Source organism: Gasterosteus aculeatus, chromosome 4, assembly GCF_964276395.1.
Source record: "Gasterosteus aculeatus chromosome 4, fGasAcu3.hap1.1, whole genome shotgun sequence".
NCBI lineage: Eukaryota > Metazoa > Chordata > Actinopteri > Perciformes > Gasterosteidae > Gasterosteus > Gasterosteus aculeatus.
The window spans coordinates 13,365,867-13,390,682 of record NC_135691.1 but is presented as its reverse complement, the minus strand read 5'-3'; the positions used below and the strand labels follow the sequence as shown (position 1 = coordinate 13,390,682).

Below are 24,816 nucleotides of genomic sequence, written 5' to 3'. Positions count from 1 at the left end.
GCCCCACATACATGACGTTCATCATCAAAGGGTGGGAGGCGGGGAGGTGGGGGGGGGGGGGGCACAGAGTGACGTGAAGAGCTGCAAGGAGGCCTTGGGAAACTTCACATGCTCTCCAAAGACAGAGCCCCATCTGCACCTGCAGGGGTCCGTGGCACCCGGCACCACAGATTTCTTTTGTAGACAAATAAATGCTGACTATAACGGCTCATAACCATAAGGCCAACGGCCCATCATCATTAAATGTTGGCAAATTAACATTGCATTGGTAATGTGAGGTCGCCATAAAGTTTATGGGGCACGGCGAGTTCTTCATACTGACAAAATGCATTTCATGTCGTCGTATCCAGGGAAGCAGCCGACGCCACAATGTCAAAGTGTCTGGAGCCACGAATAACATGTAGATCATACAATCAGTGAGTTTACGCGCACCTCAGTAAACAGGTTACTCGGGGAAACCGGGTTACGTGGGTAATCAGAGATTGTGGACAGAGTCTATGCCGCAGGTCAGTAATCACATTTCTCGCCTCCCCCTGAGACGCAGACTCTTTTTCTTTTTCTTTTGATTGTGTGTCTGCGTGGAGCAGACGGGGAAGGGAAAGGACAGGCAGAGAGGAACCTTCCCTCGCAGAGGAAATATGTTTAGCAGTCAAAACTTACTTCTTTTGATTTCAGTCTCAGTCAGACTTTGGATGGAATCATTTTGAATATGGGAATGCGTCACTCTGGGCTGTCTTGCATACATATGAACACGAGATTAGCATGTAGCCAGGTCTCTAAAACCCCTCATAACTGAAACCAGGTTACCCGTTAACACATTAATGAAAATCATTTACTGGAGGAAGCAGAAAAGTTATATAACCACGATTTGCTTGTCCTTTATGTCTCAGCTTGTCGAGGCGTTGCATTTACACTTGGCTTTACACTTGTGGCTAGTAGACTTTTGACTAATAATTTAAAAGAGACACTATCCAAAACACATAGAAAGATTGTTGTTATTGGCAATCCTTTTAATTAAATTTCTATCACTCCCCCAAAGAACTGTGCGAAACTCTGAGAATTAACTGTTATGAAACAACACAGGAGGGAGAAGAGGGTTGGTAATTGTTCAAATTTTCCTCAAGTGCTGCCTTCTGTGTTCACTTTCTATTCACAAAGCAAGAGCTTCAATTAACTCCAAATGCATATTTTTTGGGGGCATTTTCAGATCTGCGGCTGATGCCTAATAAACCAGGTAAAACTAATCCACACGTGGAAACACAGCCTCCTGCCTTCAGGTCCCTGTGGTACCGAAGCTGTCATTTTAAAAATCATACTTCATGTTTATTGGACAAAAAAGGAGAAGCTGCAGGAATGGGCCTGCACACCAATCAAAGTTTGAATGCGGGAGAATATATATCAGAAATCACCTACCCCAAAAAAGTGTCAGATTAACTGGACACTTAAGAGTTAGTTCGTCCCACGACATTCCATGATTTACGCCTACTTTCCTATTGGAATCTGTGTGTCTTTCTCAGTTGTGCGTATTATGTTCTCCGTGCGTGCATTTGTTATGTTGAGCTACAAATCAGAGGGTGCATTAGCATATGTGCGCGTGTGTTCCTGTCATTTGCGGGTTTCTCGTTCCCAATCAGTTGTCAGACTGTAAATGGACGGTTTGAATTTGCAGATCGCTGCTGAATCACACCACATCAGTGTCATGCATGTTTGTGAAACCGATGGAGGAGGCGTGGGGGGGGGGGGGGGGAGTAGGGGGGGCTGTGGCAGCCGAGAAAGCAGAGAAAAACAAACAGGTCTCCAAGGTGATCGCGATTTCTGAGACTGAAACCGATGTGCTTATTATGAGACTGGCAGGCTAAATAGGCTGGAGGACGAGCCAAGAGCCTGATGGAGCACAGCAATCACGGGCAAATTGCAAACCTTGCTTTCAGATGCAAGCACTTTGCATAATGCATCTATGGAGCGGCACATGTCTCACAGTCAAAAATAGAAAGAGCTCAATTTGGGGCGGGGGGGGATTTAAGATCTGTGGTGGGGTGGTTGCACGCACCTGTAGCTGGGTCAACGGTCCGCTCGATCAAGTGGTCGTCCTGGTGGACCCACTCGCCGTTGCACTTGAAGTAGATCTGCGTGGCCGGGCTGGAGCGGCAGGTCAGCGTCACCGGCTTGTTCTTCACGATGAACTCGTCCTCCGGCTCCACCAGGAAGTGAGGCAACAGGTCAGAAAAGGCGGCGGGAAGTGTTGCTGTGGCGTGCTCCGACCCTTCAGGGAATTAAAGAAAAAGGGGGAGGGGGGGAGGATTTTAAAGGGGTGCCAAAAAAGGAAATACTTTCATGTTTTCAAGTTGTCACAAAAGGCAGAAGACGCCAAATATCTAATGCGGACTCTGTGTCCTTGGTGAATCGTAACTCATGCATATGGATGCAAAGGGGGGGGCAAAAAACACCTAAAAACAGAAACAGATGGACAGACGGAGTGAAGAAGAGAGACTGTACGGAGAAGAGTCGGCAGTGACGGGCCGTGCCCTTGTGCGTTCTTTTGGCCCGGGTCTTCACTCCGGCTCTTAATCACAGCCGCTTAACATCCCCGCTGACGGACTGGCGGCCATAAATCTTGCCTCAGCGACTGGGCCACTTCACGCCGTGCTTTACGGCTCTTCAACCAGGCCTCTAACTCGGGCGGCGATAAGCGAGACGGGGTGAGAGGCAGGGCAGGTTAAAGATGACTGACAGCTCAAAGCCCGCTCCCTATATGCAGTAGAGTCTGTCTATAGGAGATGTGGAAGATTGAGCTGAGATACAAGCGCTGTCCTTCGCAGGGGACACTGCTGCGATTTACAGCAAACTTTTAGGCTGGTTGAAAGATGCTCAACACAAACGCCGAATGACACAAAGGAGCCTAGAGCGCACACGTCCTCGCTCCTCTCTCTAAACATATTAGCTCGCTGAGAGGTATAGCGAGAGGACACAGAGCGGAGTGGAAAGAGGGAATATAACCTCTTTACAACGCAGACACTCAGGGGAGACCAGTAAATCCAAAAATAAAATCCCTGTTAAAAGAAACGTGGTATTAATTTTCTGCCCCGAATCAAACATGGCTGACAGTTCAGGCATTAACAACCTTCTCCATCACTCGCCGTGCAGCAAGACAGGACGGCGGTGCACAGCTCTCATAATGAAACGGCCTCGCTCCCCCCTCTCATCCTCGCCTCTCTCGGCCAGGCTGCCGGTCCGGGATCATATCACGTTGAGTCATAAACACCAATCTTTGGATAAAGATATTATCTGCTTGGTTCCTCCCCCACTGCACATTAAATTAACGCCTCTTCTCTTATTTCTCTTACTCTCTGTGTGCTGAGTCGCTAATTTATCGGGATGAGATAGTGGAGCATGCTGCTGCTGCTGCTGCTGCTGCTGCTGCCGCTGAACCCCATTAACGTTTCGTGTACATGTTTAACTCTTAATGAAAACTAAATGTTCTGTGTCCAATGAACGACATACATCACTTGCTGACACCCCCCCCCCCCCCCCCCCGCCCCCTTCCAATCACATTTTTCTTTTTGCAACACATTTGCAAGGGAGAAAATGTCATCATTATGGCGGCTACTTCTTCGGGACCACATTATTTACTATGCCAGTGTGAGTGTGTTTCTTGTCTCGTGGAGTGAAGGAAAAGGCCACAGTTCATCATGAATGCTGAGTATAATTGCTCTAACGGAGAGAGCCAAAACTTTGCTAATAAACAGCATGGGACCAGTAGGTCAGGTTGTTTGAAAGTGTGTTGGTCCTAATGACGGCGGCTTCTTCTAATGGGCCGGCTTCCAGCTTTGTGACCACAGCCATTAGCAGGCCGGGCTGACCCGCAGTCGTCCCCGCAGACACAAGACAACCGCTCGCTTAAACAGTGGGCGAGACTCGCTTCACACCTGCCGGGTTAATAACCTCATAGAGGACAGATGATGTTGAAACAGAAAGAGAACCGAAAGCCACCGGAGACGCGGACGAGTGCTGAGAGCGGCTTGATGAGCTCCTGATGCCGCTAACTCACCGCTTGCTGCTCATTTGCAGGGGTCACATTCAACACGACCTCTCGACTTTTGATGATGTTTGTATGTGTGTGGCGTAGGAGTCAGTCTTCCGTTTTAGTACATGCACTTCAGGTTAATGAGGTTAAACACGTCATTTCTTTGGGAGAAGTGAATTGTCCTTTTATGGGAGGGCATTCTAGTCACGCACTGCTTTATATCAAACCCTTAATGGAGGGCTGATGCGTAGTAAATTGGCTTAGATTATTGTGTACTTCAAAGTCAACGTGCGCGCACACACACACACACACACACACGCGTGCACACGGAATATCAGCCCCTTAACAGACTTGTTGCGGGTCAATGCCCAAATCAAATAGACATACAGCAGCACTATGGGACCCTGCATTAGATTAGATTCCACTGTAAGCGATTGGCCAAAGCTGCCATTAATTGCCAAATGCATGTGGGTCCATTGCCAGATCATCGAGTACACACACAAACATCCAACACGGGATGCTAAATGTCTCCCGCGCCGATCATTTAGCCAATGAAGAAGGCTGAATTGATCACGGTGAATGTTCTGCTAGGGCCCAGTAACCATTACATGGTGATCAAACACTATCAGTAAAAAGGATCCAGAGGAAGCGTTTTGATTATTAAAAGAAACGCAGCCGGTTGTGACCTGATACTTGTTTGCAGCTGCTGTCCTCTCGAGAGACGATTCATTATCATTCAACTGACCTAAAACACACTGACAATCACACACACACACACACGCACACACACACACCAAAGGTGCACCAGCTGTCTGTGTGCTGAGACGTGATGTCCAGGGCAGATCTCCTGCTGCACACAGACACCATGTCTCATGTGTCCAGCTGACCACGTTAACTCCCAAATCAGGGACGGAGCACGTCCACAGGAGGACATGCAGTCGAAGACGCGAAAAAAACATTAAATGTTTAGAGAAGAAATACCCAATCGTGAAAATGGTTAAAATCTGATTGTTGCAGTTTTTGTTGTCAATCCTCAATATTTTTGCTTCAATTTCACTTAATGCATCACTTCCAAGAAGATTGCCTCTTTAATCTTATTTTGTAACAACATTCGTTCTGCTTATCCTCACCTTTGCTTGTGTCAGCGTGGCCCGTACTGTGTTATCATGTTTGTTCTAAATAAGCATGTTTTTTTTAACTGCTTGTTATCTACTCAGGTAAAAGCGCCACAGTATGAGGAGTCAGCAAGAAGAAAAAAGAACCTAGAAATCCCTTCTGTGTTTCGTGCTTCTCCCTCATGGCCCCAACACATCGTGCCCTTTGGAGCCAATTACTTTTTTTTTTTAACATGTCCCCGAAGAAAAGCATCATTGAGCAACCACTGGGCTTCATTTATATCAAAGTGATGAACAGCAGCTGTAACAAGTGTTTTATTACACCATCAGCACCTTACAATGTCCTCTGAAATGAATTCAATTAAAATCACTATCCAGTGTATTATAACTGTTCATGTTAAGCAGCCATTAACAACAAAGCGGAGATGAAATCTTGTCACAACCGCTCTGCCGGCTTTTGTTCGGAGTGCTTGGGTTCGCTGATGCTTTTTATACGATTAAGTATGTTTATTTGATAATGATTGTAATGTATGTATTCAGGGAACAAGAGGGCTGTTTGTGTTCGGTTCCCTTCGATAAGAATCAGACAACATTAACATTGGTAGTGATCAATCACAGGGAAAGAAGCAGAAATACAATGAACACGGGAAGAAAAATAAAATACTCCATCCACCATCACGTGTAATCTGGAGCACGGATGACTGATGTATGTTTGTCCCCAGGCGACAAATATTTACTCCTCCACATGTCTGTGATTCGGAATACATTTTTCAATGAGACAACCCGTGCTCCAACGAGCACTCCTTCAACCAAACACTCTCTCTCTGTCACACACACACACACACACTGTAAACTGTACAGGTGCACAACCCCCCCCCCATACACACACACACAGCTACAAAAGCACATACACAAAATATATAAATATATATACAAACGGCAGGTATGCGAAAAGAGGGAAGAGCTCCTCTCTAACAGCTCTGTCTTCTGTCGATCAAGGAGGGACACAGATTTATGCATGCAAACTAAAAGAAATGCAGGCTTGCACATAACTGCTCAAAGAATAACAAATGTGGATGCCATCGCATATCTCTGCTTATTGGGGTTGGGTTGAAAAAAATCCATCGCTGGCAGTGAAATATACATGTGGATTAGAAGGTACGCGTGGCAGCCAAAACACATCACGCATCAGTGTAGGAACAACAAAAGACATCAGGGATGAAGGACAGAAGGAGAAAGAGAAGGAGAAGGGGGGGTGGGGGGGGGGGGGTGAATAAGTACATGCCGCGCATGACATTATAACAATCTTCTATTTAAATGAATAGAAAACGGGCTGGTTGCTAAGCATCCTCATTGATGCAGGGCAGTACATCTTTGTGCATATATCAAATCAGAATACTAACAGCACGTTGCCCATAGCGTTCCCTGGCGTTTCTGAAGCTTGGGGTCACGTCATCAGCTTTGAGAATTGCCACGAAAAGCCGGCGACATAAATCATCTCGACTCGAACAGGCAGCGCTTTGAATGATTAAATGGTGGGTTTTTTTTTGAGTGATGTTGTTCAACAAAGGGAAAAAAAAGTGAGAGCTGTTAGTTGTGTAAATACGGTGCACAGCAACACCATTAATGAGCCTTACACCTTTGAACAGGAGCTTACACATCTGCTGATTCCGGTTTGTTGAGTTTTATTTATTCATTTTCCCTGTCATCCATTGGAAGTGACGCCTCGGCAGGGGGGTCCAAGCGGGGAACAAACTTTTTTGCCGTGCACCTTTGCCATGAGCGCCGACTCTCCCCGACACCTTCGCCTGCCTTTCAAGGCGAGCCGGCGTCTACAAAAGGCACGTTTGCCTTCAAACCAACGGGGCCGTTCAAGCTCCTGTCAACGTAAAAGAGCTGACATTTATAGAACTTTGCCAAGTTCTCAAAATGTGACAAGACTCGTGCCCGTGTGTGAGTATATCGGTGCGTGTTTGTGCTAAAGTGTGGCAACGGATGTGATGTTTAACGAGAACAGCAGCTGGCAGCCGGAATTTGTGCACATAAACAGCAAAGACGCGCTCATCTTTTTCCGATATAAATCGTTATCGGGTCGACCATGTGATTCAGCAACCACGCTTCTATTCTTAGGGGGATCATTAACAGTGTGCGGACTAAGAGTCTCCAGATTGGCTGAGAGATTCATATTCATCAGTCAAGTGCGACAGCTGATCCTTTTGTCGGCATCCGCTTCCAGATGTTTCACACGCCAGTTTCCAGGCTGAATCCGCCCCTCAAACAATCCGCTTTCCAGAGCAGCGGTTTAATCACTGGCTGTGACTCTGTTTCCTGCACTGCATAATTCAGCCACTGCACTAGTTTGGGTATTTATTCAAGTTACATATATGCTTTCGTCTTTCAATGCCCATTTTAGAACATTACAATAAAATCAACTTTTGATCAAGGCCTCATATTAAATAGCGTCTCCTTGATGTGATGAAGAGCTTAGTTTATACTGAAAAATGCATCATTTGCATGTATGCATACAGAGTCTGATGATCAAGGTGGAATATCAGTCAGAAACATGCTTCTCTTTTGCCGTTTGTGTCAAAACAATCTCTAATTAAAAAATAGCCAAATGGCAGAAGACAAATCTCTAACACACTTCTATGACCATCGCGGCTTTGGAAGGATTTCAATTCAGTTGATTTCACGTTGGGTACCATCAAGCGTATGAGGTTGCTTCAAACCGAGCAAAATATTCTGTCCTCAAAAAATAATCAAGATACCTGGGAACATTTAGAGGTACAAAGCGCAGTGTGTGCAGACATTAGAAAGCACTCGATGGATTCCGCTCATTTCGGAGGTGGATTCGAAACGCCTTGTTGAGGCAAAACTCTTCAAAGCTTCACCTGTTTGGCGGCTCAGGGCATGTTTTTCCAAAAGAGTGGCACAGATTGAAACACATTTTGACTTAATAACTTCACACAAGCCTTTCAAAAGGAACTGAAGGTAACCCCGAGCTGCCGGGAGGGACAGACGTAGACACAGTCTTTACCACCCGAGGCACGCGCACACATGGATTTGTCGTCCCCTCGCGCCGAGCCGGAAACGAGGTTATCCAGGAGCGAGTTGATTACAGATCTCAGCGCAGGAACGGCGGGAGGAAGACGCGTGGAGCGAGAGGGAAATGAGGAATTCCTAAATCTTTGAAACGAATGTGAGGAAGTAAAACGCAAAAGAAGAGACAGAGAAACAATTTAGATTACCAAGTTAATCCTTTAATTACCGGATAGGCCTACGGCTAAAAGGGGGTTTCACACACTGCGTTTTACAACCATTCCAACTGCAGAAAGCGAGGCAGACTGCCACAACAATCGAGAGCCATAAACCTTGAAGTTATGGAATGTCACTATCCCTGGTAATCAATATGCTTTACAATGCAGGAAAAAATAATAATTTGCAATCGTTACCTGGAGAGCTTTGCAATAAGATGAAGCAGCTTCTCTTAGCTGGCCTCGCAGTGCACAATACGCCAATCTTCCACACAGGAAACACACCTGTTTAGGGACCCCGCCCCCTTTTAAAAAAACAGCAAAGTGTATAACTGCTGGTATTGCCGAGACGTCTGTTTGACACAAATTGTTGTAAACGTGAGACGCTCTGAAACACTGGTACACCTGCCTATTCCTCCTCCTGCTCCTCCTGCCCGTCTGATCATTTCTCCTCCTCCTGGTGAAGATCCAGGTGGAGAGAAATGGGGGACGACTCGCACTCCAATTAGTGTGACGGAGCAGGCATTCTCCTCAGCATCAGACGGAGAATTAGAACACAACACGGAGAGATGATCCATAACAAGGCTGAGATAAAGCGTCAGCCTTAATTACTCCAACAGTATGTCCGCACCCACCTTCCAATTTAACAACCCACCCGCACTTTACTGTGGCAGCCTGACTGCCCTTGCTATCAGTGTAGACGTGTCGCGGGTTGAAGACACAGCTAACGGGGGCCCCAACGGCTGTTAACATACGATGAATTCATATATTAAAAGTAATCTTTTTTTCAGAAAACAGACCCAGATAAACATAATGTGTTTATACTGGTTGTAAATGGGGCCTTTGTGAGTGAGATGATTTGTATAGGCCATCCAACTTAGCAAGTAATGAAGGTATAAACCGAATATGAAAGAGATTTTAAATCAATGATGGCACATGCAGTAAAAAAGGGAAACTCCAAGGTCATCATTCTCTGGGCACTATGAATGTCGGTACACAATTTCATGGCAATTCATCCAATAGTAGATATTTCAGACCAACGTGGGGGACAAACAACCAAACGGCCAACACCCTTCGAGAAAAATCGATGGCGCTAGCATTGTTACATAATGTGTTTGAGCTATAACAGTACAAATAGAAATGCCATTTGTCTTTCATTTCCAGCATCTTCTATATTCCAGGGACTAACTTCAAATGCCAACAGCAGCCTCCATAACACAGAAGTGGGAAAGGGAATAATGACGGCACGCAGACGCGTGGCAGCAGCATTATCAAACGACAGGAGCGTGCATCACAATGTCACACGTTCACAAGGGGGCAAAGGCTCCGGACGTGAAAGAGAAATATAATAGGGAATTATATAGATAAGTGTGAACCTGACAGGAAATAAAATACAGAGCTGGTTATCTGATAGGACTTTTCACTGGGAAGCAAAACAAAGCACATCCGAACTGCACGTGTGTTTGGGCAGAAGCCGCGAGCAGAGCGGGGAAAACTCATTTCAGTCCCAACAGATTTCTGATCATTAATTTCATTTTTATTTATTCTTTCGGGGGGGTTTTCCCAGCTCCTTCCAGTCCTCCTGACATCACGACCGACAGCAAAGACACACTTGCGACTGTGATTTAGCGATGCATGAATACAAATCGGTTTTGGAAGAAGCACATCTTTCATTACTCAAAACACAATTTCTCCCCCATTTCAGTTTAATCCACCTCAACAAAAAAAAAAAAAAAAGAACTGGAGTTTTCTTAGCCAATTTAAGGAGGTGAAATTACATGTGAAGCACTAACTTTGGAATAAAATGAAGCGCTGAGTATGTGACAGCAGCCAAATTCACACCAGCTAATGCAAAAAGACACAACAACACACTGATCCAGATAATATCCCGTCAAAAACCCAGTGTGATTCCACACGCTTGTTAGCCGCCTCACTTGAGAATGACTTGTGTTACTTGGCCTCTTGTGTTGTATTGGTCTAATATGTACATGACTTCTCGCGTAGGGGGATGAAAAAGCACCAATGACACTGTATAATGTATATGTACAACCTCGTCCAGGATACTTCGGTTGAACGACATTGATAATCACACTCGCCATTGTGCAGTCACTGTCGACACCAATGAGAGTAGAAAAAGAAATAAAGTGAGACAGAGTGTTCTTTAATATGATAACAGGATAAGAAGAAAACCAGCTGCTCCCCAAGCGATCCAAATAAAAATGGCCGCCCCTTAAAACGGAGCTGATGTTGCTACTTGTTCTCCTCCCAGAGAGTCAGATTTCTTTTACTTTAACAACACCGAGGCCGGCATACGGGAGGCGAGGGGGAGAGAGGGAGTCGCCCCTGAGCACATGCGCTTGTTCTGCATTAACCCTGAAGATCAGATGGAATGTTACAGGCTTTGGGTTACTTTGGGCTCAGACTGCTGATGCCGACACCTACTTGTATTTCCCCCCGCAACCGTGACGGACGACTCCTAACATTTCCTTTTAAGAGACGCTCAAAAAGAATCCGTGATGATTAGCGTGGCAACATTTTAATGCAGAAAATCGGAAATGAAACTAGGGGGCGATGAGGACAACAATGAAGGTCCTTGGAAGAAAGGAAGAGGGGCGGGGGGGGGTTGGATAAAAACACTGACTGCTTGTTAATAGGATCACCATACTGTTGGGTTTAGTTTCTTTTCTTTTTGTTCAATTTACGCAAACAATTGAGTAAAAACATTGAGTATTTCAGTGGAAGCAGGAAGCAGGAAGATGGAAAATTATATTTTCAACCTCCCCGAGAGAGATGACCGTGATTTCTGTGCTCTCGAATGTCAAAAAATATACTGAAATATACTGCGTACGCCGCGGGGCTTAACACTACAGCACGTGTCATCATGTTTTATGTTATGAATACTGTATACTGTGTGAAATCTAAACATGCAAAGTGAGCAGTGGTTCTCTTATTGGGATGGAATGAAACACCCAATTCTTAAATAATGGAGATGGTCAAACCACATGAAGAAAGAAAAACACTACTTTGGAGGTGCACGTAGTCATTTTGCTCCCGAAGCGGATAAGCGGCACACATCTGGCTCCTACAGCAGCTGATGATCGGCTGACAGATGACGTGATGAGGTGGGACAGCGCTGCTACGCTGCTAATAACACCTCACCGCAAATAAGGGCTGAAGGCACGATACATCTGATAACAAGGGAGCTGCTCTCATCGTGCAGGAATATTTATACTCATCTCTCTCCTCATTTCCTACTCTGCACTCCTAATTTGCTTTGATGCTTCTGAAAACATATAGGAAGTGAGGAGAGCAAATATGAATGGCCATTTAGGTATTTGATTATATCCTTACACATTTGCCTCATGCGTATTTTTCCAGTGTTGTAGTAACTCAAATTACTTTTGAAAACTAATTATAATGAGCTTGTGAAAAATTGAGTGTGCAGTGTGCAAAAAAAAAAGGCAGGATAAAATATTCCCAGTTTATTTAGAAATTGACAACCTATTATTACATCGATGTAATCAGATGGCGGATGTCGCACACAGTTAGATCTGCTCTACACAATGTGCCATTCAGCGACAGTCAGCACAAATCTGCCTGAGAAATAAGCGTCCTTGTGTTTCTCTGGTCAGAAAGCAGGCCAGTGCCCACATATTGAACATAGTGCTTCCAAATGTTTCCATGCCACTGTCAAGGCCTGGACAAAAAAGTCATCAGTGCGGTCTTACACCCGGTCCACGCTGCAGTGGACTCATCCGACAATGCCCCCCACACACACACACACACTCCTATTTGCAGAAAGGTTGTGGCCTTAATGTGCACAATAAACAGCTTCTTTAAGCCGTACTTGAGATCCTCGCATTGAGCCTCCCAGTGCCTTTCAGTCCGTTATCCGTGTGAATAATGAATACTAAAAACACAATGTGAGCACAAATTCAGAATGTTTGTTTTGTTATGACAGCGTGTTGAGCACAGTGGACCTTTCTCCGGAGTCCCCTCAACAATGCCGACAATAGCTGGTCCGAGGTTCTCCTCCCTCCCCTCTTCCCAAATCCTTAAAGAGCCTTCATATCACGGCCAAGCACTTCTCCCACAAAATCTACAAATAGAATTCAAGCTATGAGTCCGGTGCAGACATCGAATCAGGGCTGTTGACCGCTGCATATAAAGTGGTCTGCATATAAAATATAAGTGACTAGGTGGAAGTGATTTAAAAGGCAAAAAATATCACTACCTAATTTAAAAAGACCACTTTCTATAAATTCAGCATGCTGCTTTGTTCATTGTGATATGCGCAATAGAAAAGAGAGTCCTTGTGACTAACTGCAATTAGGGCTATTCTTGTTAGACTGAAAAAACTATGAGGGACACGGGAGTCTCAAACCATATACTCACACTAAGAGCATTTGAATGTCATTTGGATAATGGAGTGGTACTCAAGGTATTTCCGGGGAATTGCTTTGAAATGCAAGGCAGGTGAGGACTGGTGGGCCGCGTACAAGGCAACCAGGGGGCTAATTTGGTTTTAACGCCCATTCAGAATTTGAAAAGGGGAAATGTTAGTCCGACTAAATGCAGCACGACGGCCTAATTTGACTTTATACATAATGGGCCCTTTTCTCCTGTAAAGCAGGACATTGTATGGCTCCCAGGAAACCGGCCCCTCGCAATTTAGAGAAAGCCCCCTGCCAGTCAGTTATTGGAGCATAATTGAAGCAAGGATTGAAGATCGTGTGGAAGCCGGACCCGACAAAACTTTACGGGACAACATTCATGCAGAGATTCACTTTCAATGAGAACCAAAATCGACATTTTACGAGTACAGCTGCATGCTTGGACACCGATGATCCGTCATCGAGCCTCGAGTCAACTTGTTGATTTCTCATTAAATCATAGTCAAGGCACTTTTTTCCCTATCCACAGAACAAGGTAGAGGAAACATTAAGTCTCACCTTAAAGAGAGGCGAACATTTTAAACACATTTTTAGCATATCAAAGGGCAACCCAAGCATCAGAATCAGTATGTGGACTGCTGATCGCTGATCATCTTAATAGTGAACAGTTATTTATTCTAGAAAGAAATGTAATCGGTATTATGTGGTTATTGCAGTTGAGACTGCTTAAAAATCAGTCGTATATGTTCAAGTACTTGTGGTAAAAACGTGGAATTGGGCAATGAGCCCTGGCAACAAGACCCGGGATATTTTGATGGTGTGAGCCCTGACTGGAAGATGAAGACATGTGTGTTTGTGTGCCAGTAACATCACGCACTCATTTTTAGGTGTGCACTGTGAATACAATTATTTTGATACCCTTAACATTAAACTGTAGATGGAATAGCTTTTTCTGTGGCTAAATAGAACCCGTTGAGTGATTTATTACAAAGAGTACGAGGAGTTTTAAACAACAATGTATTAAGATATTTCAGATGGAGTTATGTTTTATAGACAGAACTGGCGTGGTATTTTCACAATTTCTAAAGTCTTCTAAATGACTCAATTGTCAAAGCACTTGTCACCACGTAAAAAGATAAAAGCTGATCATATTCACTGTTCTCAGATTTTAAGATAGGAGACTTTTTCCTTTCTCTCTTCAAATTTAATGATGAGACCGCACCAAGAAATAATGTGGTATCATCTATTCAATACTTTGCTGCTTTAGTTGTGTAATTAAATCCACATTTGTCATAAATGTACTGTGGTCATTATCCTGTCTGAGCTGCATAAATTGAGATCCAGGGTAAATGGCAAAGGAGTGTTAGATCTACTACGCCATTAAAGCAGTGAAAGTATGCATCCCATTGTCATCATTATTATCACTGTTAGTGAACGAATGTTGAAGATTTCAGCAACCTGTAGTTAATAATCAAGTCAAATTATGTAATCATCTGTTTAAACTCCCTATAATCTAATTCATTAACAAGTTTCATGTTTCCTAAAAATAATTAGCTAGACTTCTAATTACGGAGCTTTCAAAACACACACCAGACTCCATAGAACGCCAGCGACTGAATTCCTCTTTGTTCCATTTAGATGAGATTATAGCCTGACGCCGTACTTAATGATATACAAGGTCAGCGGCAAAAAGAAGATGCTAATCGCTGACGTGACACTAAACGCATTAGTGACAAGCAATGAAACATATATAAAGCCACATTGCCACAGACGACACATCTGGAACATGGGCGACCCAGCTGAGACACGGCCGCTCAGCAGCCACCTGCTTCTTGTCCCTGCAGTTATTTGCGGGAAGTGCTGCCGGTCGATGTTACAAGTGTTGCTCATCGCGTAAAACGGCCCTTTGTTTTGTTTTTTCTTCTTTTTTCTCGTTGTTGTGAAGGATCAGAGACCTGATGTCCGGTGGCAACGCGACCCCCCCCCCCCCCCCTCCCCCACCTCCCCATAACCCTTCAGTGGAAAGATTGGCTATATTTCCATCACCTGTGCCGGGGCCCGTGACACCTGCTCGACGAGCGGCGTTTAGTGCGCTCCCTGTCAGCTAACGTATGGGTCTATTGATGTGCTGTGACTGGGCCGGGCTGATCCTACCCAACACGCATTAGGGCCAGCTGTTGTGCCTCATCTGTCTTTGTGTGTGTAGCCGCAAACAGACAGTAAACACAGGCTGCTCCGACCATAACGCCCCACCTACCTCCACCACCCATCCCGCCGCTCACGATCCCATTTCCTGCCCCTGCACTAAATGCCTGGAGAAGTGCCGCCTTTAATTGTGTCCATGAGTTTGGCTGATGGGGGGGGGGAGGAAAAAAAGTTGATCCACTGCAAGCGCGGTAATTGCGGTCTTGATTACACACATCTGAGAAGCTAATTCTAAAGATGCAGGACTCTGTGAGGCGTAATGGAAGGGTTTGCACAGTCAGATGCCTTAACAATGCAACGTAAACATTACAAATTGCATTCTGCCGCGTTCGACACTGATGATTAAGGTTAAAGAATTGGATGATGACTACGGTGAGCACGTTAAACCCAACCGAGGACAGTGAAAAATGCATCTGGGGAAAACTCCCCACACTACGAGTAATCACAAACAAACAAACACAAAACTGCCCGATTCGCAACGGAAAAGGTCTTGTGTATTTCACTGCATTTAATATTAAATCATTTGAGTCAATAACAGCAGAGACAGCGGGAGACGCTACCTACCCTGATGAGAAAGATGAGGGAGACGCCCTTTTAAAGTTTGAGCCCATGAACCCCTGAAAGGTCTTTTCATGCCGCTGCAGGCATGAATAATCGCCCCCAGCTCCCCTGTAATGTGCTGCGGATGATGTATTGAGCCACATTTATTACTGCTGCGCTTCCACCAGGCCAGGAGCAGCAAGTCCTCCATTAAAGAACAAAAAAAAGAAAACAGGCCTGCAAGAAGATTTCAAGGCTTAGATCCCCTGTTGAGGCTGCATGACACATTTGCTGACAATTGTTGTGGACGGCTCCCGTTTGTGCTTTAGACACATCGTGCGAAGAGAGAGCAAAACAACAGTTTGGAGTCACGTTGCACTGCTGACTCCGTGTCCACGTTCACGTGTCCGGAAGAGTCCTGTCCTCTCAGCGGGGGAAGTGAAGCAGCGGTCCAATCGCGAGACACGCTGGCTTCAGCTTGTACAGTTGTGCAGAGCGTTGTTACCATTGGAGATTAGTCCCGTCCTGCTGGAAAGCACATTCTTATTTTAATGGTAATATGGGATTTAAATTGCCAACACCTCTCAGTGGTTTGACCGGATTACAGCGGCATGAGATGTTATCGTTTAACTGTCAAATTAAATTGCACAATTTTGCCCGACAGGGAGACATTTCAGACTACTGACATGAACACAAAACCAATGGTTTCTGACGTAGGGGGCAAGCTGACATGTTATGCGAAGGTAGTTTGATGATTTTTTAATATCATGCCGGCACAGTATTCAGCCAATCATATAATAGAAAACATCCACATGATTCAGAAGAGAATAATACACCAAAACAGCTGCCTGACATCTAACCAGCAGAAGGGGAAGTTTCACTTTTGGCTGGACATTTTGATATTGACTGTAATAAATTCATTAGAATGAAGTTATGCGATACGATGTGTCAAGAAACTCAACGTTCAGTGAATAGAAATGAGATTACTTTTCTCCTGGGATTAATCATTTCCAGCAAAACGGTGCACCTCTGCAGGAAGCCGCGTTTGGCAGCCTTAACATGGACCACCTTCTCTTCATAATCTCTGAAGGTTTCTGGGTGTCGTTCCGACGCTCTCCCACCGCTCATTTTCTCTTCCTTTAACTCCGGAAGCTGCGATTATTGCAAATGCAGCCTTGAAGTTGATAAAGGTCAACATGGCTATAGGTTCCCGTGCCGTTCTCAACACACCACCTCATTCTGGCGCGGCGAAGCCTCAGCTGAAGCTAATGTGAGCAGAAAGGGAAACATTTTCAACGATTGCAGCTGCGGGGGGCCGATGAGCACAATGCGCGTGCACGTCTGGTTGGTTTTTTTTCGCGTCCGTGTGGACGTGCAGCGCGCGTCCGTAAAAAAAGGCGCGTGTGCCGAGAGGCCGCAACATAAATCAATTCAAATCCATCTTCTACACACAAACGACTCATTTGTCCAATTCATTACAGTGTGCCATTCTATTGTGAGAGCCCCACGAAATCACACACCTCTTGATTGAAATCATTGCCAGTGGGAGAAGCGGGCCGACACCCTCAGAGGAGCCGCTATTCTGAAAGTGAGTGAATCATTGATTTTCAGCCGGAAATCATCAAGGCGAATCTATAGTAAATGAGAGAATGGAGATGGCAAATGGTTCGCTTCAGCAGGATATTCAGTTATCACTTTTATAGACAGGCCAAGGTGTCCAGCTATTTCCAAGCTTGTTGTTAAGTGAAGCCCAGTCGCTCTCAGAGGGAGCTTGCTCCTGCGCCTTGCTAAAGTGCAAATGAAAAGCACCCTTGGGTGAGCAAAATTGTGTGAAAAGTAGTTTGCGAGAAATTGTAATCTTGCCAAAAATAAAAATGACACAGGAGCAGAAAGATCAGAAACTAACACAGAAATCCTGTTGGCCAAAGGGTTGCTCCAAGAAAATGAGCTGCTTTGATGTTTGATTAAAACTTACGATACTATACTTCTCTGGATTTCCTGTGCACATTGTTTGACAATTAATAATTATGGCGGTAAATTCAGATTCAGACTGACGGACCGGTCTGCGAGCTGGACGCATTGCTCTTAATGTGCCGGTAATGATGGTAAATGATGGTTGTAGCTGGTTGTCATCTACGGTCCACTACGATTACCGAAGGGGGGCGTTTTTTGACAACTTTTTATCTCATAATTTTGACTTTCTATCCCCTTTATTCAGTGCGGAAATTGGCTTCTATAGTTGTGTGAATGCATCACTCCAGCCAATCCAAAGACGGGGTTTGTAACCAATCAGATGTAGATACCATGGTGACTGGCTGCGCCCCCTTACTGTCAGAAAGAAAAACAGCGAGCGCGTGAGAGACTAACCCCGCGAGCGAGCAAATTGGTCATCACTCCGCTAGCACTCCGCAAAAGTCTTTTGCTCGCGCGAGACGGAAATTTGCTCGCGGATGTTTGATTTACGCGCGCGCATCAACATTGATTTGCGCTCTCGAATTTTCGAATTCGTCATTTGTCGCCATAAATAATGCTTGAATTAGAAGTTAGCCACTAATGGAAATACACAATGTTGCACATTCTTTGCCTTATTCCAGAGCAACAGATTTGACACCTTCATCAGGGAATGAACAACTTTTATAGAAAGCCAATGTTCCATGTTGCACCAACAATTATCCAGATCTAATGACAGTTTGCTCGCAGCTTGGCGAGGAGGAAATATGCTTTCACACGACAACGACAACGTGAACCTACTCTGAAGTTATGCATGCTTTGCGAGTAGCAAAATCATTTCTTGACAGGAACTCCAATTAATCAAAACATTCCTCTGTCAGATGTCAAATTATAAACATTAGCGAGGACAACACATTAGGCACTGACAGATGCTGCATTTCGGAGAATAAGGTGTCTGTCTGTAGTGCTGCTGACAGAATGAGGATTTTCGGGGTGTGGATGCCCTTGGTATGGAAATGTTTTTCTCTCTTTTTGATGATAACGGCCCCTTCACGGCTTCTGCTTGGTCACCTGGTCCGTTTTCATCTATCTATGTAAAGCGCGGGGATGATGAAAGGTCAACCTGCAGCGATGGGAGTAGAATACGTACGGTTTGTTTTCTCAGACAACACACGAAAAGCGCAGGCGGTGCGACTGTCCGCCCTTCAATGATTATTCTTTGAAATCCAGCCGTTATCTGTAAAATGTACTCGATAGAAGCTCCGTTTGTGCGAACTTCAAAAACAAACCATCGGTAATGGCTCCAGCTCCAACGCGTTAATGAGAGGGACCTGCCGGTGCATTGCACGCCGCCCTGTTGATATAAAATCGTATTAATTGCGATGTTTCAGATGAGTCGTGACTCACTCACACCATTCCCCTGGCTGTGTCAACCTTAACCATTTTGAGACTACACAAATGATTGACTCGGCTCGCCCCGGGGCTACTTGTTAGGGAGCCATAGGCGGACCGGTGCCAGAACCTGACGGGCGGAGGCAAAGAAAATATTTGGTTGGCAGGAGTGCGCCTGTAAATAAAGCACTCAGCTGTCTTTGAGGTACATTTTCATGTGAGCGAAGCCATCAGCAGGACAAAGAGCCCCGGTGCTGCACCGCACTGAGGTTTATCCCTTTGCCTGGTATGAACAATAAAAAAGGCTGGCATCGTGTCGCGGGGTGTGTGTGTGTGTGTGTGTGTGTGTGTGTGTGGGTGTGTGTACACAATCTGAGTGCATGCGAGACTGAATCTCCAAAGCAGCTTAAGAGAAAGAGATAAGCAGGAAAAACGCGGGCCCCTTCCAACGGTCGCTGGGAATTCATTTTTCTTGCTAGCTGTCAAGCATGGAAGAGAGGGAGGAAAGTGTATTTAAAGGATTTTCACAGTCCTTAATGCTATTTATTACATCTCGCCAGCCGCAGCGAAGGAGTGGCTACATGTAATTGCGGCCATAGATCTCCGGGCCCGAAGACAACCAATCGAGATGGATTCCTTTTTTCCCCCCTCGCTGGGATCGGCCGTGAGTGAGATCCCGGTGACTTAAGAGACGGGACACATTTAACGTGGACCCCGAGTGACATTAAGGAGCATTAGGTTGCCGGGTTGTTAAAGCGCCGCCGCGCACTCTAAAGGCATCCATCTGCACGACGCCGGCCTCAATCAATAGATAAGTAATCGGCTGCAATGAGAGCCAGCGTGCGGTGTTACTCAGTGGCCGTGTCCCGGAGCAGCGTCACCGGCCCGGCGTGCGGGGCTCCATCACGGAGGAACTTATCTCTCGGCGGTATCGACAGCCCAGAACTAAGAGCACCTTTGTATTGGCGCCATCACTCAGGAGGGATTGCGCTTTCACGCTGCAATCTTTTTCCCCGCCGCAAAGTCGATGCGGCGAAAATAAATGTGCAACAACTTGCCGTCACTATACCTCACGTGACCCCCGCCTTGCCGACCCCACACCGCCGGCGCCTCCTCCTTCTCCTCCTCCTCCTCCCCGCGACACGCTCTGTGCCTCGTGGTGTGAAAAGGAAAACAAGTCCTCCCGAGCAGCCTCACCAGATGCGGTTTAGTTACGGCGCGGCATGTGACATCGCCTCCTCGCCATCTCTGCTGCGCGTCGCTGCGCGGGATACGTTGCGGTTGCGGATTAAGGCGGCTGTGTGGGAAGCACGTCGGGGACAAGCTGGAATCGGCAAACTCGCGATTCGAGAGCCAGCCTTTCAGTTTTCCCAGTATTAGCTCCTAGTTCCATGTTCTCATCAAGCACCGAGCCTGCGAGATTTTGCGTTGTCATTTTTCCATCATGGAATACAAACATGGCAAAAAAAAGTGCAGAAATAAAGAGCTTGTCATGTTGTTCCTTTTAAACTAGTCTAAAGCGGGCTAAGCTAATCACTCAAACCCTATTTATAGACATTGTTGAAATGAGACTTGTGAGATTATCCCTGCACAGAAACTAAAAGTAGGACAAAAATAATTCCTTTCCTCGTTTGTGTAACCTATAAAAAAGGTCAGTATGTGTGGGACATGAGTTTCTGACTAATTTGATCACACCTACTTTTTGCTCGTAAACCACAAAATACTCTCTAATGATCCATGAAGAAGCTACAAATGATTTGATGATGTTTGTTTCAACAACAACAACAACATATGAGCTAACAAGCTCCTCGGCACAATGGAGGTTATTAAGAACAATGACTGTGCAGTGTCAGAGAAAAAGATAATTAGTTCTTCAAAAGTTCAAAAGACCAGTTCCTCTGCTCCACTTTGACTGTACATTAAAACCATGTATCATTAAAACATAAGAGCCAGAACTTTCATCTTGACTTTTACAGAGAACACCACTGAAAACATAACGAGTTCATGCAAAAAAGAAACTGCTATTACGGGGTAAGAATGCACTTTGGCTGACATATCATTGATTATTTCACAACTGGAATGAATGTGTCCTCATATGCAGCTCGCGCAACAACCCTGTAACTTCTGTGGAAAATGTGATCAACGCAAACACATTGAGCCGCTTCTTCGCTCTCCCAAGACAAACAACCGCAAAGGAAGTAAGTATGTTAAGAGCTTGGCAACCGCAGCGGCACGAAAGCAACAATACGTCTCCGTATTGACAAAACGATGGATGTGCCCACCGCCGTCTGACATAGGTGGCGCCTCCGGGCCGCAGCGCTTTGTGTGCAGCTTCGGCCCGTGGAGGGGGGGGATTGAATCTTATTGGGAGTAAAAAAACAACAAAACCCTGACATGAATTCAACAATCGAAACGGATATGAATCGCTTCCGGGTGGACGGCAAAGGTTGGCTTAACGTGCTTCGCTGCAGGAGAACGCAATCCGTCTTCACATTCCGCTCCGCATAGCCGACGCTCTTCCCCCGCAGACGCGATTACCGGAGGCTGGATCGGCCACGGCTACAGGCTGAGGGTGTTGGGAGGATGGAGGTGTTTTCCGCGCCGTCTGCGCGCTCGTTTCCAGACAGAGTTTGCGCAGCTTGATCGTCCTGAGTTTTCAAAAATGCACAGTGCATTTATTCTCTCTCCACTTGTCCCCCCCGTCAAACAATGAATCTGCATTCGCCGTGCCATGAATCAAATTAGTACCATGATGTTGATGGGGTCTCCCGCTGTGATTTATCTCGACAGACACGGACAACAACACAGCTGGGAGCTGGTATTCACACCAATTTACTTTCTGCATAACAAATATATGCAGGAGATTCTCTCAAAGAAAATGGAATATTTAATTCATCGTTTGAGTGGATTACCAAAACCCCACGTAAAAATTCCCTCGATTATTCATGATGAGCGCAGTGCTGTGTTCCCTGTGTATATTAGGAAAACAAGATTGAATCACTTTTGCCTCGAGCGTTCGTGTCAAAGACTCTGCCTAACGTTTTACTTGATCATTGACTAAATATTCTTGGTTTTGGACAAAACAAGTGTTTTTGTGTACTTTAAACAACAGCATCTAGGTAACAAAATGCAGCGTTAAGGCTACCGCCCAGGACCTTGACCTTTAGTATTTACAGCAATTACATCCTCATACTAAAATTATAAAATGTGTTTGGTCTAACATTTGTGTCACGATATGTACAATTTTATTATATTCTACTTATATATTTACATCGGTGTAATTAAGTGTAACCCCCCGCCCCCAGCACGTTACACAAACACGGCCTTCTTAACCAAACACGTCTATCCGACGCTGCTCTATTTGGCATCTTCAGTACAGACACGTCATTCTTCTGGTGACGGTGGTTATTGATTTTGAGGCTGGCCTGCTCTAAATATCGGCCTTATACAATAGGCTGGGAACAAAGACCATTCTCTGGGTGGGAGTGTTGCATTCAATAATCGCTCCAAGCACTGCTCGAGACATTAAAAGGAATTTTTGGTGTGATTCCGAAAACTATTCAACTGGCCCTAATGGAGGCGCTTCTCTTGTTCAAGTGTATTCACGACATGCCAACGCGAGGTCATGATTAACACAAGACCAACGCTGAAAGGCTTCAAACCAGTAGCCCCTCACCCCCACCCCCATACTCTATTTTCCTCTACTCAGCTAATCAGTCCCACCTTAGCGACTCTTCCCACAGGCTGCACAGATTTGATCGCTTGCCATTTTCCAGTTCATTAATGAAGACTTATGCTGCGTTGGTAATGAATGTGTCCTGGTTGAAAGGTGATCACGTTTCTGGCCTCTCTGAGTGCTTTGCAGATGATTCCTCTCACCTCTGTGGTTGGTTTCTCCGGCGTGGCCGGAGGAAGCCACGGTAGAAATGGAGAACAAAAAGGAAACTCTGGAGCAGCAACCTAATTACAAAAGGATTTTCTTGAAACAGAGAGCATATAGGGCAGAGGAGATGCAAACATGAAAAGGGTACGCTTTAGGAATTAGAACTGATTCGATGGAAATGTGGGGGAAAAGAAATGATGTCTAAACATGGTTGATATTTTCAAACCAAACCAGCTTGTAACCGGTAGGCCAACAAATAAACAGCAGAGACCTTGTGAAATATCTCCTAATACTTCATCAGCCTGCAACAAGAGCCCTAAACAGCTGAAAAGCCAAACCGTCAGAGACGCCTTTCAGCTGAAATCTAGCTGTATTCAGACTCTGCAGATGTGACTGCTGCCGATGCACATCAGCAGTATTCACCAGAGGCCGGATATCAATGCTGGCATTCATTTGCAGCCATACTCTCTGTGCCCATCAGTCGGAGTTTATTGTCACTGGCATGTACAGTGATTACGGCTTCTACCACTGCGACTCTCTGAGTTTTATGTTTATTTTTTTATTTTTGCAAAGTTTGATTCTAAAAACCTTCCATGTGGTCGAAATTGAACCGAATTATGAAAGATAAAAATAAAACATTTCAATCTGATTGAGCTTATATGTAAAAAGGAGCAGTTTGACAGTTTGGTAAGCACGCTTTCTTGTTGAGTGTCATAAAAGAAGGGCTCACATGTTTGTGTGTTACTGTACATGCAAAGATGTGGACAGATGAGCCGAGCTCATCTTTGCAAAGAAAAAATGAGTGGAAGTTTTTGCTCTCCGTTTCCATTTGTATTCTTTGTTAGTGATCCCCAAACTAGGCCATTTCTCTGTGGACAATACTTTATCTTATGATATTTTTTATATACTATGCAGATTAGCTTAAACTGAACAGATGGATTAATATCTCCAATGAGAAGAAAAAATATATGGTGAAATGACATGTTAGCTTGTCTAGCGAGACAGTCTTTCTGCAGCCGTTAAAGCCCAAAAGCAATTTCCTCATTATAAATAGATTAATGCTGCAGATTCAAGTGAGACATACAATAAAATCTTTTGTGGTTGGTTTTTTTAATGCACTGTGTAGGCATGAAAAATAAGGAAGCAAAGTGGTGCGAGCAGTAACATGAAAGCTTAATGGCCACTAAGGACAATAAGCTGTAATAGAAATTGGGTCAAGAACCTGTAGTAGCGTGTTGATTGCACATGTTGTTTCGTTGCCCCAACATGTCCCACCCGCCTTGTGCTCCCGCTCTTTTCTTACCCTCAAACACGTCGCTGCTATTGCCAGAGACCGATTCGTACATAAGCTTTCGATACGGCTGGTCAGCAGAAAAATTGTTCAATAAACATCACTGGAAGCAAATATGTCGGATGCCTCGGGGGCGGGACCCAAAATGATACGGCCATATTCTGTTATGACTGTCACGTACGCCAACCCTGTTCTCTCACTTCCAACAGCCCAGAGAGTGTGGGGTTGAGCGTTTCGTCTTACATGCATTAGTGTGTGCGAGTGAGCGAGGGAGAACGTTGTTGGGAGGGCTGGCGATGCCAGAGTAAAGGCTCTGAAGAGGTGTTGGCATCCCACGCCGGAAAAGTGTGGAAATCTGCAGAGCGGAGAGAGAATTAGCGACTCCCCGCCGGGCCGAGCGGGCGGGCGCTGAGAATAAAAAGGGGCGGAGGTGGTGGGAGGAGAAAGCTCAACGATGGTGCAGAAGATGACCTCCGAGAGGAGAAGGGCGGGAGAGGATGTGGGGGTGCGGGGAGGGGGAGTCCGCTGGGAGAAGCACAGAGGAGGGATCCAAAGCCAGGTCCCCTTCTCCAGAGAGAGCAGCTGTGAACACTCTGCCACTGGGAGGGGGGGGGGTCACAGTCGAAAGCTCCGCGTCTTATGTACCAGTGCTCGGAAACCTCACTCGCTGTCTTCACCCTGCGCAGGTCTGCAATAACAAAGCCAATTAAGAGGCCCAGGAGAGGCGCTGCCGCGGTCGCCTCTCGCTGACTTGGCAACCGGAATTAC

General features: G+C 45.5%; 1 protein-coding gene across 4 annotated transcripts in view; it reads right to left on the bottom strand.

Annotated features, from left to right (window-relative positions):
- Positions 1-24,816, bottom strand: part of unc5a (unc-5 netrin receptor A) — a 116,392-nt gene that overhangs the window by 56,237 nt on the left and 35,339 nt on the right. For all 4 annotated transcript variants that reach the window (XM_040173809.2, XM_040173807.2, XM_040173808.2 and 1 more), the window contains exon 2: positions 2,051-2,263. In XM_040173809.2, the coding sequence (XP_040029743.2) occupies positions 2,051-2,263 (213 nt within the window). The remainder of the gene's footprint in view (positions 1-2,050; positions 2,264-24,816) is intronic.